The sequence below is a fragment of the Squalius cephalus genome, assembly GCF_949319135.1.
Source record: "Squalius cephalus genome assembly, chromosome: 10".
NCBI classification, from domain to species: Eukaryota; Metazoa; Chordata; class Actinopteri; order Cypriniformes; family Leuciscidae; genus Squalius; species Squalius cephalus.
The window spans coordinates 4452904-4464098 of record NC_137131.1 but is presented as its reverse complement, the minus strand read 5'-3'; the positions used below and the strand labels follow the sequence as shown (position 1 = coordinate 4464098).

The 11195-nt window shown below is 38.4% G+C and overlaps 1 protein-coding gene across 1 annotated transcript; it reads right to left on the bottom strand.

The window, feature by feature from the left end:
• Window positions 1-3558: 3558 nt before the first annotated feature.
• gdf5 (growth differentiation factor 5) lies at window positions 3559-9876 on the bottom strand. Its single transcript, XM_079883119.1, has 2 exons — window positions 9015-9876; window positions 3559-6319 (listed from the first exon to the last, which is right to left on the bottom strand). The coding sequence occupies exons 1-2, from the start codon at window positions 9637-9639 to the stop codon at window positions 5457-5459; spliced, it is 1488 nt and encodes a 495-aa protein (XP_079739245.1). The 5' UTR covers window positions 9640-9876; the 3' UTR covers window positions 3559-5456.
• Window positions 9877-11195: the final 1319 nt, after the last annotated feature.

The following is an 11195-nucleotide window of genomic DNA, read 5'->3' as shown; positions in this document are numbered from 1 at the left end:
TCTGGCTCGGATTGCTGATGCTACAGTTGGCCTCTGTTTTTTTTTCCCAAAGCACGGCACATACCAAAGGGAAATTCAATAAAAAATGAATGTATCTGCTCATCGTGTTGTTCACTTGCTTGCACTCGCTGTAAAAAAATTCCACCTGTTATAAGTTAAAAACTTAAGTTCAGTTGCTGCCTTAAAATTTAAATTGGCAGTATGAGCCATTTCAAATTAAATAGATTAAGCTGACTTAAAAAATCAAGTTGAATTTAAGAAACTAAAAGACTATAAAAGAACTATAAAAGAAAAACTATATGTTGCCATGATTTTTTACAGTGATGTTTTTTAGGTGTCCAACATTAAGCTCTAGACAATATTGATAAACCAATCATTACTTTTATGTTATGAACTCTATATAGTTTCACAGTTAAATCTTTGCCATAATCTGTCTTTTGGTGTTGGTGAGAAATGATGGTCACGTAAATTTTATGCGGAAATGATTAAATTTTGTGCTGAAATGCTGTACTAAAGTGGTGCAACTGCATGTGTTCAGTCAGGTCCTGTAAAGACCGAAAGCTTATAAATGCTGCATCCCTTCAGAGGAAACATTCCAAGGTTGGAAGGCATCAAGGCACGTCCGAAACCAATGTTAGCTTCACTTCCTGATCGATCCCTTCATCTGATCGATTTTTGAAGGAAACAGATGTATCATTCGCTGCTTTTGATATCCCACAATCCTATGCGTACCATTCTGTGACAGTTGAGCTAAAAACTAAGGTTGCAGTTGGTGGTCAGTTTGTATGTAAATGTATTTTTTTTACCAATGTTTTCCACTTTTGATGTCATTTCTAGCAAGAAATTAATACTGTAGTAATGAAATATTTGCTTAGTCATGACCAAAGCTCTCTCTCTCTTTTGTTGTAGATCATTGTCTGTCCGAGATCAGTTTTGAGAGGTAGCTTTGTGTGCATGTGCACAAATGCCTGATAAGACAGCGAGGCAATAAGTCAGCTGCCTATGCTTTTGGACGCAGTGATATAGAGTTACTAATAGTATAACTAATAGAGAAATATTTCCTCATAGATATACTTTAGAAGGCCAGGAAGAAGTTTGGGTCATGAACTTGCTGAGAATATATATATATATATGTTTTTTTGGTATTTAAATGAAGTAGTGTATATTTGACATAAGTGCATAATATACAACTCCGAGCGTGGAGTTCATAGGCTCTACTGGAGTGTTTGGGTGTTACGTTTTCTCTCTTGAGTTTTATAACCTTGTTAAACTTTATCCTTTTCCCCATCTAAAAGGAAAAAAATCTTCCAAAAACATTGTTTTTTTCTTGATCACTGCTTGCTTACATCTTTAATTCGTTTTCCAATATGTGGTATCCTGCTATATAATAGAATTGTACAGGCATCTGTCAAGGAAATATAAGATTGCGTTGGAAAAATGTTAAACATCGGTCAAGGTTTCCCTGCCAGAGCCGATAACAAGCCAACAAAAATGTTAAGCCTGAAAGACGGAGATGGAGGGAAAGGGAGAGATTAAGGTTTAGGAAACACACTCTCCGCTCAAAGCCTCAGGAACTCTATAAAAGTGAGAGCGTGTAAAGACTCTGGAGTAGCGAGTGTCCATTGGCCAACGTTAATGTAGACGTGTTTTTGTCAGCTTTCCCAAAGTATCATTGTGAAATCTGCACAGGCTAATGGACGGGCAATTAAAGTTGTATTCAATTAGCTCCACGGGTTAAAACTACCCTCCAATCCAAGAGAACAGGTGTTTCTGCTTATATGTGGAAACAAAACACGTCTCTGGAAGACTATGTGATACTGTACAATCTGATTTAGTTTGACACTATGCCACAATCTAGGCCCACGTACTGCAACAACCAAAACTTGATCCTACAAACAAGTCATGTTTCTGCTTAGACACTTCTACGAAATTTCATGCTTTAAAAAATAAGAGGCGAATGTACAATAAATGTTGCTTGTTGATGTAGGAGATGAATGTGTAACATTCAAATATGGAAGGAACAATTGACTCCAGGCCATTGAATTAGAAAAATAATGCACACCCGAGGTGGTAATGCAGCCAAACGTTACACCTCGGGTGTGCATTATTTTTCAATAATGCAACGGCCTGGAGTAAATTATTCCGCTTCTACTATGCACACCTCAAAACATTGTTCAAATGATGTATTTATTTTTTGTCCTTAAAAACTTGTGTGTTGGTTGGACTAATTTCTTATGCATTTATTCCCAAGCTTCCATTGCTAATTCCAAAACATAATTTTAGGCTTCAGCCACTGATAGCAAAGTAATACAGTTATTAATGCAGTTATTACACTGTAAAAAAAAAAAAAAAAAAAGAAGAAGAGAAAAAAAAAGTTGCTGCCTTAAACATTGAAGTTGATTGAACTTAACAATTTAAGTCATTTCAACCTAAATTACATTAAACTGACTTAAAATATGAGTTGAATGAGTTGAACAGAGAGAGAGAGAGAGAGATATTTAGCGTGTGTGAATTACCTGAGTCTGTGCGTGTTAACATTGTTCGGCAGCAGCGTCCATAGTTGTTGTCACTGTCATTGTTGTCAAAGTTGTTAAACTATTTTACTGATAAAACCTTAAGAGCAGTGCTAACAGTGAAAACACATTTCTGTGTGAGTGTGTGTCTGCTGTAGCCTATGTGTGTGCGCGTTTGAGCGGGTGAGAGAGCGGGAGAAAGAGAGTATGTGCTTTCCGTACATAATAGCCTAAAGCATAATTTAGTGGCAAAAACAATTAAATAATTTGTCATTTTAATCCTATTGTTTACTATATTTATTTGCTTGGTCAGTATCGTTGTGGGTTTTGGTGCTTTTGTTGTTGTAGTCTGTAGGACCTTTGAAATAACTGAAATCATTTGGCGAAGTGATTTGTAACTGTAATGCGGCCAAGACCTGCCTGGAACTACTTTAGCCGTGCGTTGACTTTGAATGCATCAGATTCAAGCATTCAACAGCTTTTCCGCACTGCGCTCGTTGTGCTCTGTCTTCTGGTTTGTATTTCCACAGCATGATAAGATCTTATGGATTTATGAATAGGCTAAACCACTCGTTTTAGACTCGTCCCGGTCTCCTGCAAGTTTTTTTTATGTCATCCGCTTCAAACATTACTATGCTCATGATAATTTTCGTTAACTCTACAATAAGTAAATCCACTTCACCAGCGATGCCATAGAAATATAAAGAGCTACCGCAATAATGGCAGTTCAAAGACAAAATTCTAAAGATGCTGCATGTGCGCTTTCTCTGGCGCATAGTTTTATTATTGTCATGAAGCATCATCAATAACAAAGCTATAGCCTATGTGGATCAGTTTTGGTCGAGGCGACCATAGAAATTGTGCCATTGTCATCTTGTATGTTCTGATTGTTTGTTCTCACAATTCTCAGCATTTTTCCATTTAGTTTGGACAGACAAATTATTTTTTAGTGAAAACATTGTGCTTGTCTCACTAGCAAAAACTTTTTTATATAATATACCTTGAATAGAAAATGTCTGCAAAGAAAATCACTTGAAACTTTTTTCTGGGTCTGAATTTTTGTTTATTATGAATATCTGCTGCATCTTAAAAATCTTAGTTTAAAGTTTCCATTTATATACAAAAAAAAAAAAAAAAAAGGAAAGAAAGAAAGTGCAGACAAACTATCTGTGCTATGGTTGTCGAATTAAATTTGAATGCCATGTTCAAATAGAATTATAGACCTTTCTATATTTGTAAAAAAAAAAAAAAAAGTTTTGAAACCATTGTTTTGTTTCTAAATGGTTTACATCACAATATGCGTTACATGCTGTTACTTTGGGGAGTAACCTTGAACTGGATAATCAAAAAAGAAGAAAATAATAATACACATGTTTATTATCCCTTTAGTTAAAGCACTTTAAAAGCAATAGCAACATTTTTCTTTTGTAAAACATGTAAACTATTTACTTCGTATTGAACTACATGACATTTAGCTCAAAACCAACACATTTTATATAACAACTAGACATTTAATCAAGTTTCATTAATGATTATAAAAAATACTTTAAAATGTGCAGCTATTAATGTGAGAACAAAACCATCAACCTGTTTAAATGCCTCTGGTGAATAGTGGGGTATTTTCACCAGCAACATTCACAAATCTAAAGATATAGTCTCTGCGCTAGTGTATAATATAATTAAATATGTGTTGCTTGCAATTAAATGTATTCCATTAGAATACACTAATAAAAACTACTGAATGGCAGTCAGTGGAGAAAGATGTTTTTAGCAGCCAGATGGTGTAGTTATGACATCTACCAGCAGGGGCTGACTGCATTGCTAATGCTAACCAGACTAATGTATTAGCGTTGAAGCCCTCAGCTAGTTTTGAAGAAGACACCTGCATTTGACGAGGGAATCCGAGGCGTTTATTGGCACATTGACACAGGTTTGTGTTAACAAAGAAGAACAAGATGTAAAGGCAACAGTGTTTGTTTGTTCTGAATCCTCTGTCACCCTCCAGATGTTAATAACGATCCCTACATGTCAGGGTTGTGCAAAATTCAAAGTGGAAGAACTGTATCCCTTTCCATTTTGGAGTGTGAATTTGAATCGAATTGTCCACAATCCACAGGAAGTTGAAATGCAGTGACAGGAAGATGAATTTGCTGAATTGCAATTCAAAGAAATTCATCACAAGTTATGCATTCTGGGATTTTCCACACTGGTACACAAATGTTATTCTATTAAATATGATGTAATATAGAATTTTTTGTTATCTATCTATCTATCTATCTATCTATCTATCTATCTATCTATCTATCTATCTATCTATGTGTGGATCTAATAACTGTGAATAAAGTGTAATATAATGTGTAAATATTGCCGAAAATTGCTTTGAAATTAAAAGTTAAGTAATAATGTTACTTAATGATAGTGATATCATTTCCTGCAATGAGCATAAGAAATGTAAGACTGGATTGATACAGTTTTTTGACTGTAACATTTTTGTTTCAGGTAATTTTGTTAAATATCCTCAAAGGTCACTGGAATATAGCATGTTATTAAAGTTAAACCTTTAAATATCACTTCTTTTAAAGCTTTTCCCCCCCTCAAAACTTTCAAACAATCCAGTAATCAAAGTTTGTCTTGCCAACATTTGCTTTTCTGGTTAAAATGACAGGTTTTAGGATTTCTTTTGAATTCCAGTTATACTTCCTTACATTAACCTTCAAATTGCTATCCTGCACCCTGTTTGCTGCCATAATTCTAATTCAAGAATTAAACTGGAATTTAAAAGACAATCTCAATGCAATTCTGAATGGTGCACAACCCTGTTCCCTGTTTCTAAAGCTGATCAACAAACGGAAGTCGTACTCTTGATTTTGGCAATAAAATAAAGCTCTTGTCAAAGAAAGTCTGGAAGTCATGAAGAAGACTCAAAAGGTTCTTCATATCTCGCTACCTGCAACCACAGCTCTCCACCACCATGTCCTCGTACTGCTTGTACACCACATTATTGGCGGAATCGATGTACAGAATGCTGATAGGGCTGAGTCTGGTGGGGACGCAGCAGGTCGGTGGCGTGGACCTGGGATCCATGGAGTTCATGAGAGTCTGGATGATGGCGTGATTGGTAGGCTCCAAATGGGAGCGTATGGGAAAGTCACAGACACCGTCGCAGTGGAAGGCCTCGTACTCCAGAGGAGCGATGATCCAGTCGTCCCAGCCCATTTCCTTAAAGTTGACGTGCAACTGCTTGCGGTTGCAACGCTGTTTGGTTTGGTTCTTGGGTGGTTTTTTCCCACGTGGCAACGGTGCCCGACGCATCCGACGCTGGGTGAAGAGGTACTCGTACACAGTCTTGTTGTCGTGACCTGAACGGGCTTTGATCTCGTTGTAAAAGAGCCCTCGCTTTTTTGTACGCCCGAACACCACAAAAAAGGCTTTCTCCTTGGTTTGCCTTCCCGCTCGGCCCAGGCCGAGTAATCGCAAGTCAAGCGGTCGGCCTTGATCCACGGCTTCCAGCTCAAAGCAAAGCTGAGGAGCGTTTCTGAAGTCTTTGAACCGTTTCCAGATGTCAAACACTTCCCAGTAAGGGGCGCTGTGAGGGTCGATGGGAAGAGTGTGCACCAGTAGGCCTCTGTGCTTACCTGACGCGCAGGTGTACAGTCTCAGAGCCGCCATGCGCTCAAACGTGGCCTTGCGAGAGTCCATGTGTTTCTTTCGGAGGATGCGCAGCTCTGCGCCCAACAGACCCTCCTTCTCCATTGAGCTGATGTTGAAGAGGTAGCGCTGGCGTCTCAGCAGGGGCGCTCGCTCATCTGCAAAAGTTAAGGTCATAGGTTAATGAAAATAGCCTTTGCATTGCTTTATTAGTTCCAGTTTATCTTGATTACATAAAAGCCAAACACATACCAACTATACCGTTTTAACATGTACCATGGTAACTCCATGTTTTTGGACATTTATCATGGTAATACCATGTTTTTGCACATGGTGTCAGAATGATATATATTAATTTTTTTTGGACGTACAATGCCATTACCATTTTTTTTGGACACAATGTCATGTTTTCTTTTTGATTTTATGATTTACCATTGTAATACCATGTTTTTTGCACATGACAGTAAAGGTAATACTGTGGTTTTGTGGAAATATTTAATGGTAATAGCATGGAGAATTGGACCTGAATTGTGGAAGATATGCATTTATAAAGTAGTAAAATGATCAATCACTTTGAGCTTTTCTAAGAGCACCACAGTTAAGCTTCTCCACTATCAAAGTTCACATATTGTGTGTGTGTGTGTGAGAGAGAGAGTGAGAGTGAGTGTGAGTGAGTGTGTGTGTGAGAAAGAGAGAGATATATGTAGAGGGAGAGCGAGCTCACTTTCTCTCTGCATGCAATGCAATATGAACGCAGTGCATAATAAAAATCAAAAGGTTTCATTTTATCCAAGAACAGTTTGCTTTCAAAAGACTATTAAAACCAGACGAACTCGGCCTAGAGACCACAACATACTGTAAACACAGCATTATTATCAACCTGCAGCTATTTACCAGTGTGCCTACCACCGTGACATATGGCTTTCACTAACATAGGCTGAAAAAAACACATCTGAAGCACATGGAGAGAGGGGCAGAGAGAGTGCAACTGATTAGTGCTGTGTGTGTGTGTGTGTGTGTGTGTGTGTGTGTGTGTGTGTGTGTGTGTGTGTGTGTGTGTGTGTGTGTGTGTGTGTGTGTGTGTGTGTGTGTGTGTGTGTGTGTGTGTGTGTGTGTGTGTGTGTGTGTGTCGGCGTAAATTACACTGATGTTGAAGGACATGATGTGCTGTGGCTTTTTAAACTTAGAGAAATAGTTAATCCAAAACTGGAATTTCTGCCATAATTAACTCACCTTCATGTCCATCCAAACCTGTATGACTTTTTTTCTTCACAAAAGGAGATGTTTAGCAGAATGTTCCAGGTTGCTCTTTTCCATACAATGAAAAAATCTCCTTTTGTGCTCCACAGAAGAAGTCTTACAGGTTTAAAACAACATGAGGGTGAGTAAATGATCTTTTTTAGGGAAACTTTCCCTGTAGGTGAGTAAGGAAGAGATATGCATGCATTTATTGCTCGAAGTCTTCAGAGGATGTGGTAACTATAAATCTGCAAAGGGTATTTCACACAGCATAAACTAAAACCATTTAAAGCTTCTGAGGAGTCAACCTTGCAGTAGAAAGCAGGGCCATTTAAATGCTGTTTTAAACAGATTTACTTAGAAAAAATAAAAACATATTGAGGCCACCTACTTGTAACCGGCCCAGGAGTTTATTTACTTTAAGCAGAGGTCCATCAAAAGTCTTATGCCAGATGCATATTGACACAGTTGGTTTGGGTCAGAGACCCAGATAAAAAAAAAAAAAAGAAAAGAAAAGAAAAAAATTATTGTGTAGATTTAGTGTGTAGTGCGATACTAGGCAGAAATAAGACGTTTTAAAAATTTATATCCATGACTTTTCTTTTGTATATACAGAAAAGGACAATTTAGCGTAAATGCGGTAGACTTATGATGGGTAGTTGACGTGACATTTCAAGCAGTCACAGCAGTATCCTGCCATTTGACAGGCTACAATTCATCTAAATCAAACATTTTCCTTTCTAATGTTTTGTGCCATTGTCGTACATACACTTTTTATTAGTTCAAATTAAATGGAATATTTATTCTCAGAAAAAAAATTTCACACTGCAAGATGATTTAATAGCACTCCAAAAGCTAAAAAGTAATTAAAATCGTATAGTAACCATACACATACCTTTATGCACTCAAATAACTTTTAACTTAAAATCTTGACCGGGGCTGGTTGTCACGTTTCCTACGCAAATAAATATTTTAGGGGATGGGTTTTTTTTTCAGTTTCTGTAGACACACAGTAAAAGTGTTGACTACAAAAAAGCTGAAATATTTCACCATTTGTCACCATTTTATATATATATATATAATTACATTGACTCTAATAGCAGGCCATGTCATCACAGTATATGGGGTAAGTTGTCCCATTTGGAACCTGCTAGGCTGCTATAAAATAACTTTATAGGCTTTTCAGCTCATTTTAAATAGTTAATTAGTATGAAAAAAAAAAAAAAAATCATGAAACCACATGAAAAAAATAATTGTTTTGGGCCACTTTAATTGCAATTAATAAAACAGAAAGGTAACAACCTTCTCCAATAAACCAATGTGACTGTGACTTCATTGTGTTCATTCGTTTACCTAACAGCTATAGCAGAACTACTACAGTATACCAGTACCAGAACATAGTATACCATACTATGAAATATTATATTTTAAATGCTATTTGAACATGCAAAACAAATTCTAGAGGGGGGAAAATACATTTTTTGTATTTTGACTTTTGATACAATACCTTACTAAGATTTGTGTCAATTAATCAATGTGACAACTTGCCCCGGTCTATAATGTGCATTCAACATAACTCTCAAATGCAAACCAGTTTAAATATGTATACCATACCTTGTCCTCGATCTACAAAGCTGGTGATGGTATTGGCCATCCCAGCCTCGTGCAGGAGACTAGTATTGACCTCTCCGCTGGTCAGTGACCAGTACAGGGACAGCATGTAGTCATGGGGCGTCACTAAAGGGTGTTTGGGTTCCTCACTGTCCTCCAGTTTTACTGCGCCTTTCGCTCTCAGATGGGCTGGTGCTGGTGCGATGCTTTTCATCACGCCAGGATTGAGCTGACCGGCCCTGATTGCAGCTGGCGCTTTAGAAACTCCTTTATTGTGTCCCGTTTGATGCTGGATGCTGGAAGAGGATGCGACTCTCGCCGCATCCTTGGGTACCCAAGAGCGCGCGGCCTCCCTCCGCCCTAAACTCACAGGTACCGAGGCGCGAGCCGGGATAGTCTCGGACTTTAGCAGAGGTGGACCAGCCCGGATGCGAGAGATCTTCGCGTTGTCAGAGGGCTTAACGAGCGTCGTCCCGTTGCGCGCCACCGGTAACCGCGGATTGGGTTTGGCCGCTCCGGTGCCCCTGTGACCGGCCACGCCGGCGAGGGAGAGCGCGTGCGGGATGAAGACCAGGTATAACAGAGTCCAGAAGCCCAGTAAAAGAGGGAGACTAGTCAGAACTTTCATCCTCTGATCTTCCTCTGAGTTTCGGTGATGGAGAAATGACCAACAGCTCTTGGCGAACTACCATGAACGGGTTTGGAGAGGTAAAAATGAAGCTTTGGAAACGTCTGATCGATTACTCTGCGCAAACCATTGCCATGTGCCCCTCTCTTCAGAACCATAGTGATCCAGCTCTGTCGGAGTGGAGATCCAAGAGTAGGTGCAAAAGCGCAGTGTCTCTCGTTGAAGTCCAGCGGTTCTGCTTGATATCTTGCAAGAGACTTGTTTCAAATCCCATTTTTTTCCAAGAGGGAAGGATGGCGTAATGCGCTCTCTCCCTCACTCTCTCTTTCTTTCTCGGAGTTTGAAAATGGTCCAGTGAAAACAGCACGCACACACAGAAACCTGCAGGTGCTTAAGTTGAGCGCAAACCTGAGCGCAGGAATTGGAAACGGAATTCCAACGCAAACTGGCTTAATTACTCTCTGATGTCATGCATGCTGTCCAGATTTATTCAAGTGCAATATTTCTTCTTACAGCATGAGTCACTGAATACATAAAACCAAAAGCTTTGCATTAGGTCACCAGAATAAATCCTCAGTTTATGAGCCATAGGTCAGAATTGATATGCAAATGACCATGCATTATACATGACTTGATAAGCAAACCAAAAGTTTATGTGCAAATGCTATTAAACTTCATGGATCCTTATTTAAAAAATATATATATAGATTTTGATTTAACTGAACGTGATCAAAACGTGTTTTGTCAAGTAACCAAAAAATGTAATATGACAGAATCTGCCGTTGGCTACTACATTAGGTTAACGGAGTCTGGTTTTTAAGAATCAAATTGTTGCATGTTTTCACTTTTTTTAAATGTACTGTAAAACAAAACAAAAAGAAAGAAAATAAATGTAGGCTACTAACTTTATATTATATATTGCATATTTAATATTATTTATAAATGTAATATAGTTTCTGTCTTTTATAGTATATTTCAAATAAATAAGTAAATATTGATTTGAGTTAGCTACTAAGCTACTGTCTGATCAGAGTAATGTATAAGTAGTACAATTTTCCTTGACCACTAAAAGATCAAATGAGGTGACCGGATTTAGTTGCCACATCATCTAAATATTATCACACTGGTGTAAGGTCAGAGGTCACAAGACAGATTTTAAGTTTTGGGAGGTAGAAACTGGGAATGCACTCGGTTTCTTCTCAACCTCGACCATACATTCGTATTTGAGAACTGTGAAGAAACAGTTTATTTCCTCAAGTTAAATATATGGACTATTGGTAACGCTATGTTAGACACCCACACAGACCATTCCAATCCTTTCTGAACAAAACCCACTTCCGTAGACAAACAGACGAGGGAATGAAGAGTGTTGTGGATTACGCAGGTGAAGCTCAGGATACACACACACACACACACACACACACACACACACACACACACACACACATAAACATGCTCATCCAGGGGTGAAAACCTCAGCGCTGGCCAGCAAACTGCCGCTCATAACAGCACATTTCCAACTGTCTGAGGTGTGTGCAGCGTCTCAGGATGTTTTC

Excerpts from the sequence above, each read along its gene's own strand:
- gdf5 (XM_079883119.1), bottom strand. The coding sequence starts at position 9,639 with ATGAAAGTTCTGACTAGTCTCCCTCTTTTACTGGGCTTCTGGACTCTG. Across the intron at positions 6,320-9,014 it reads CTTTGTAGATCGAGGACAAG|ATGAGCGAGCGCCCCTGCTG; the intron begins GTATGGTATACA and ends TAACTTTTGCAG.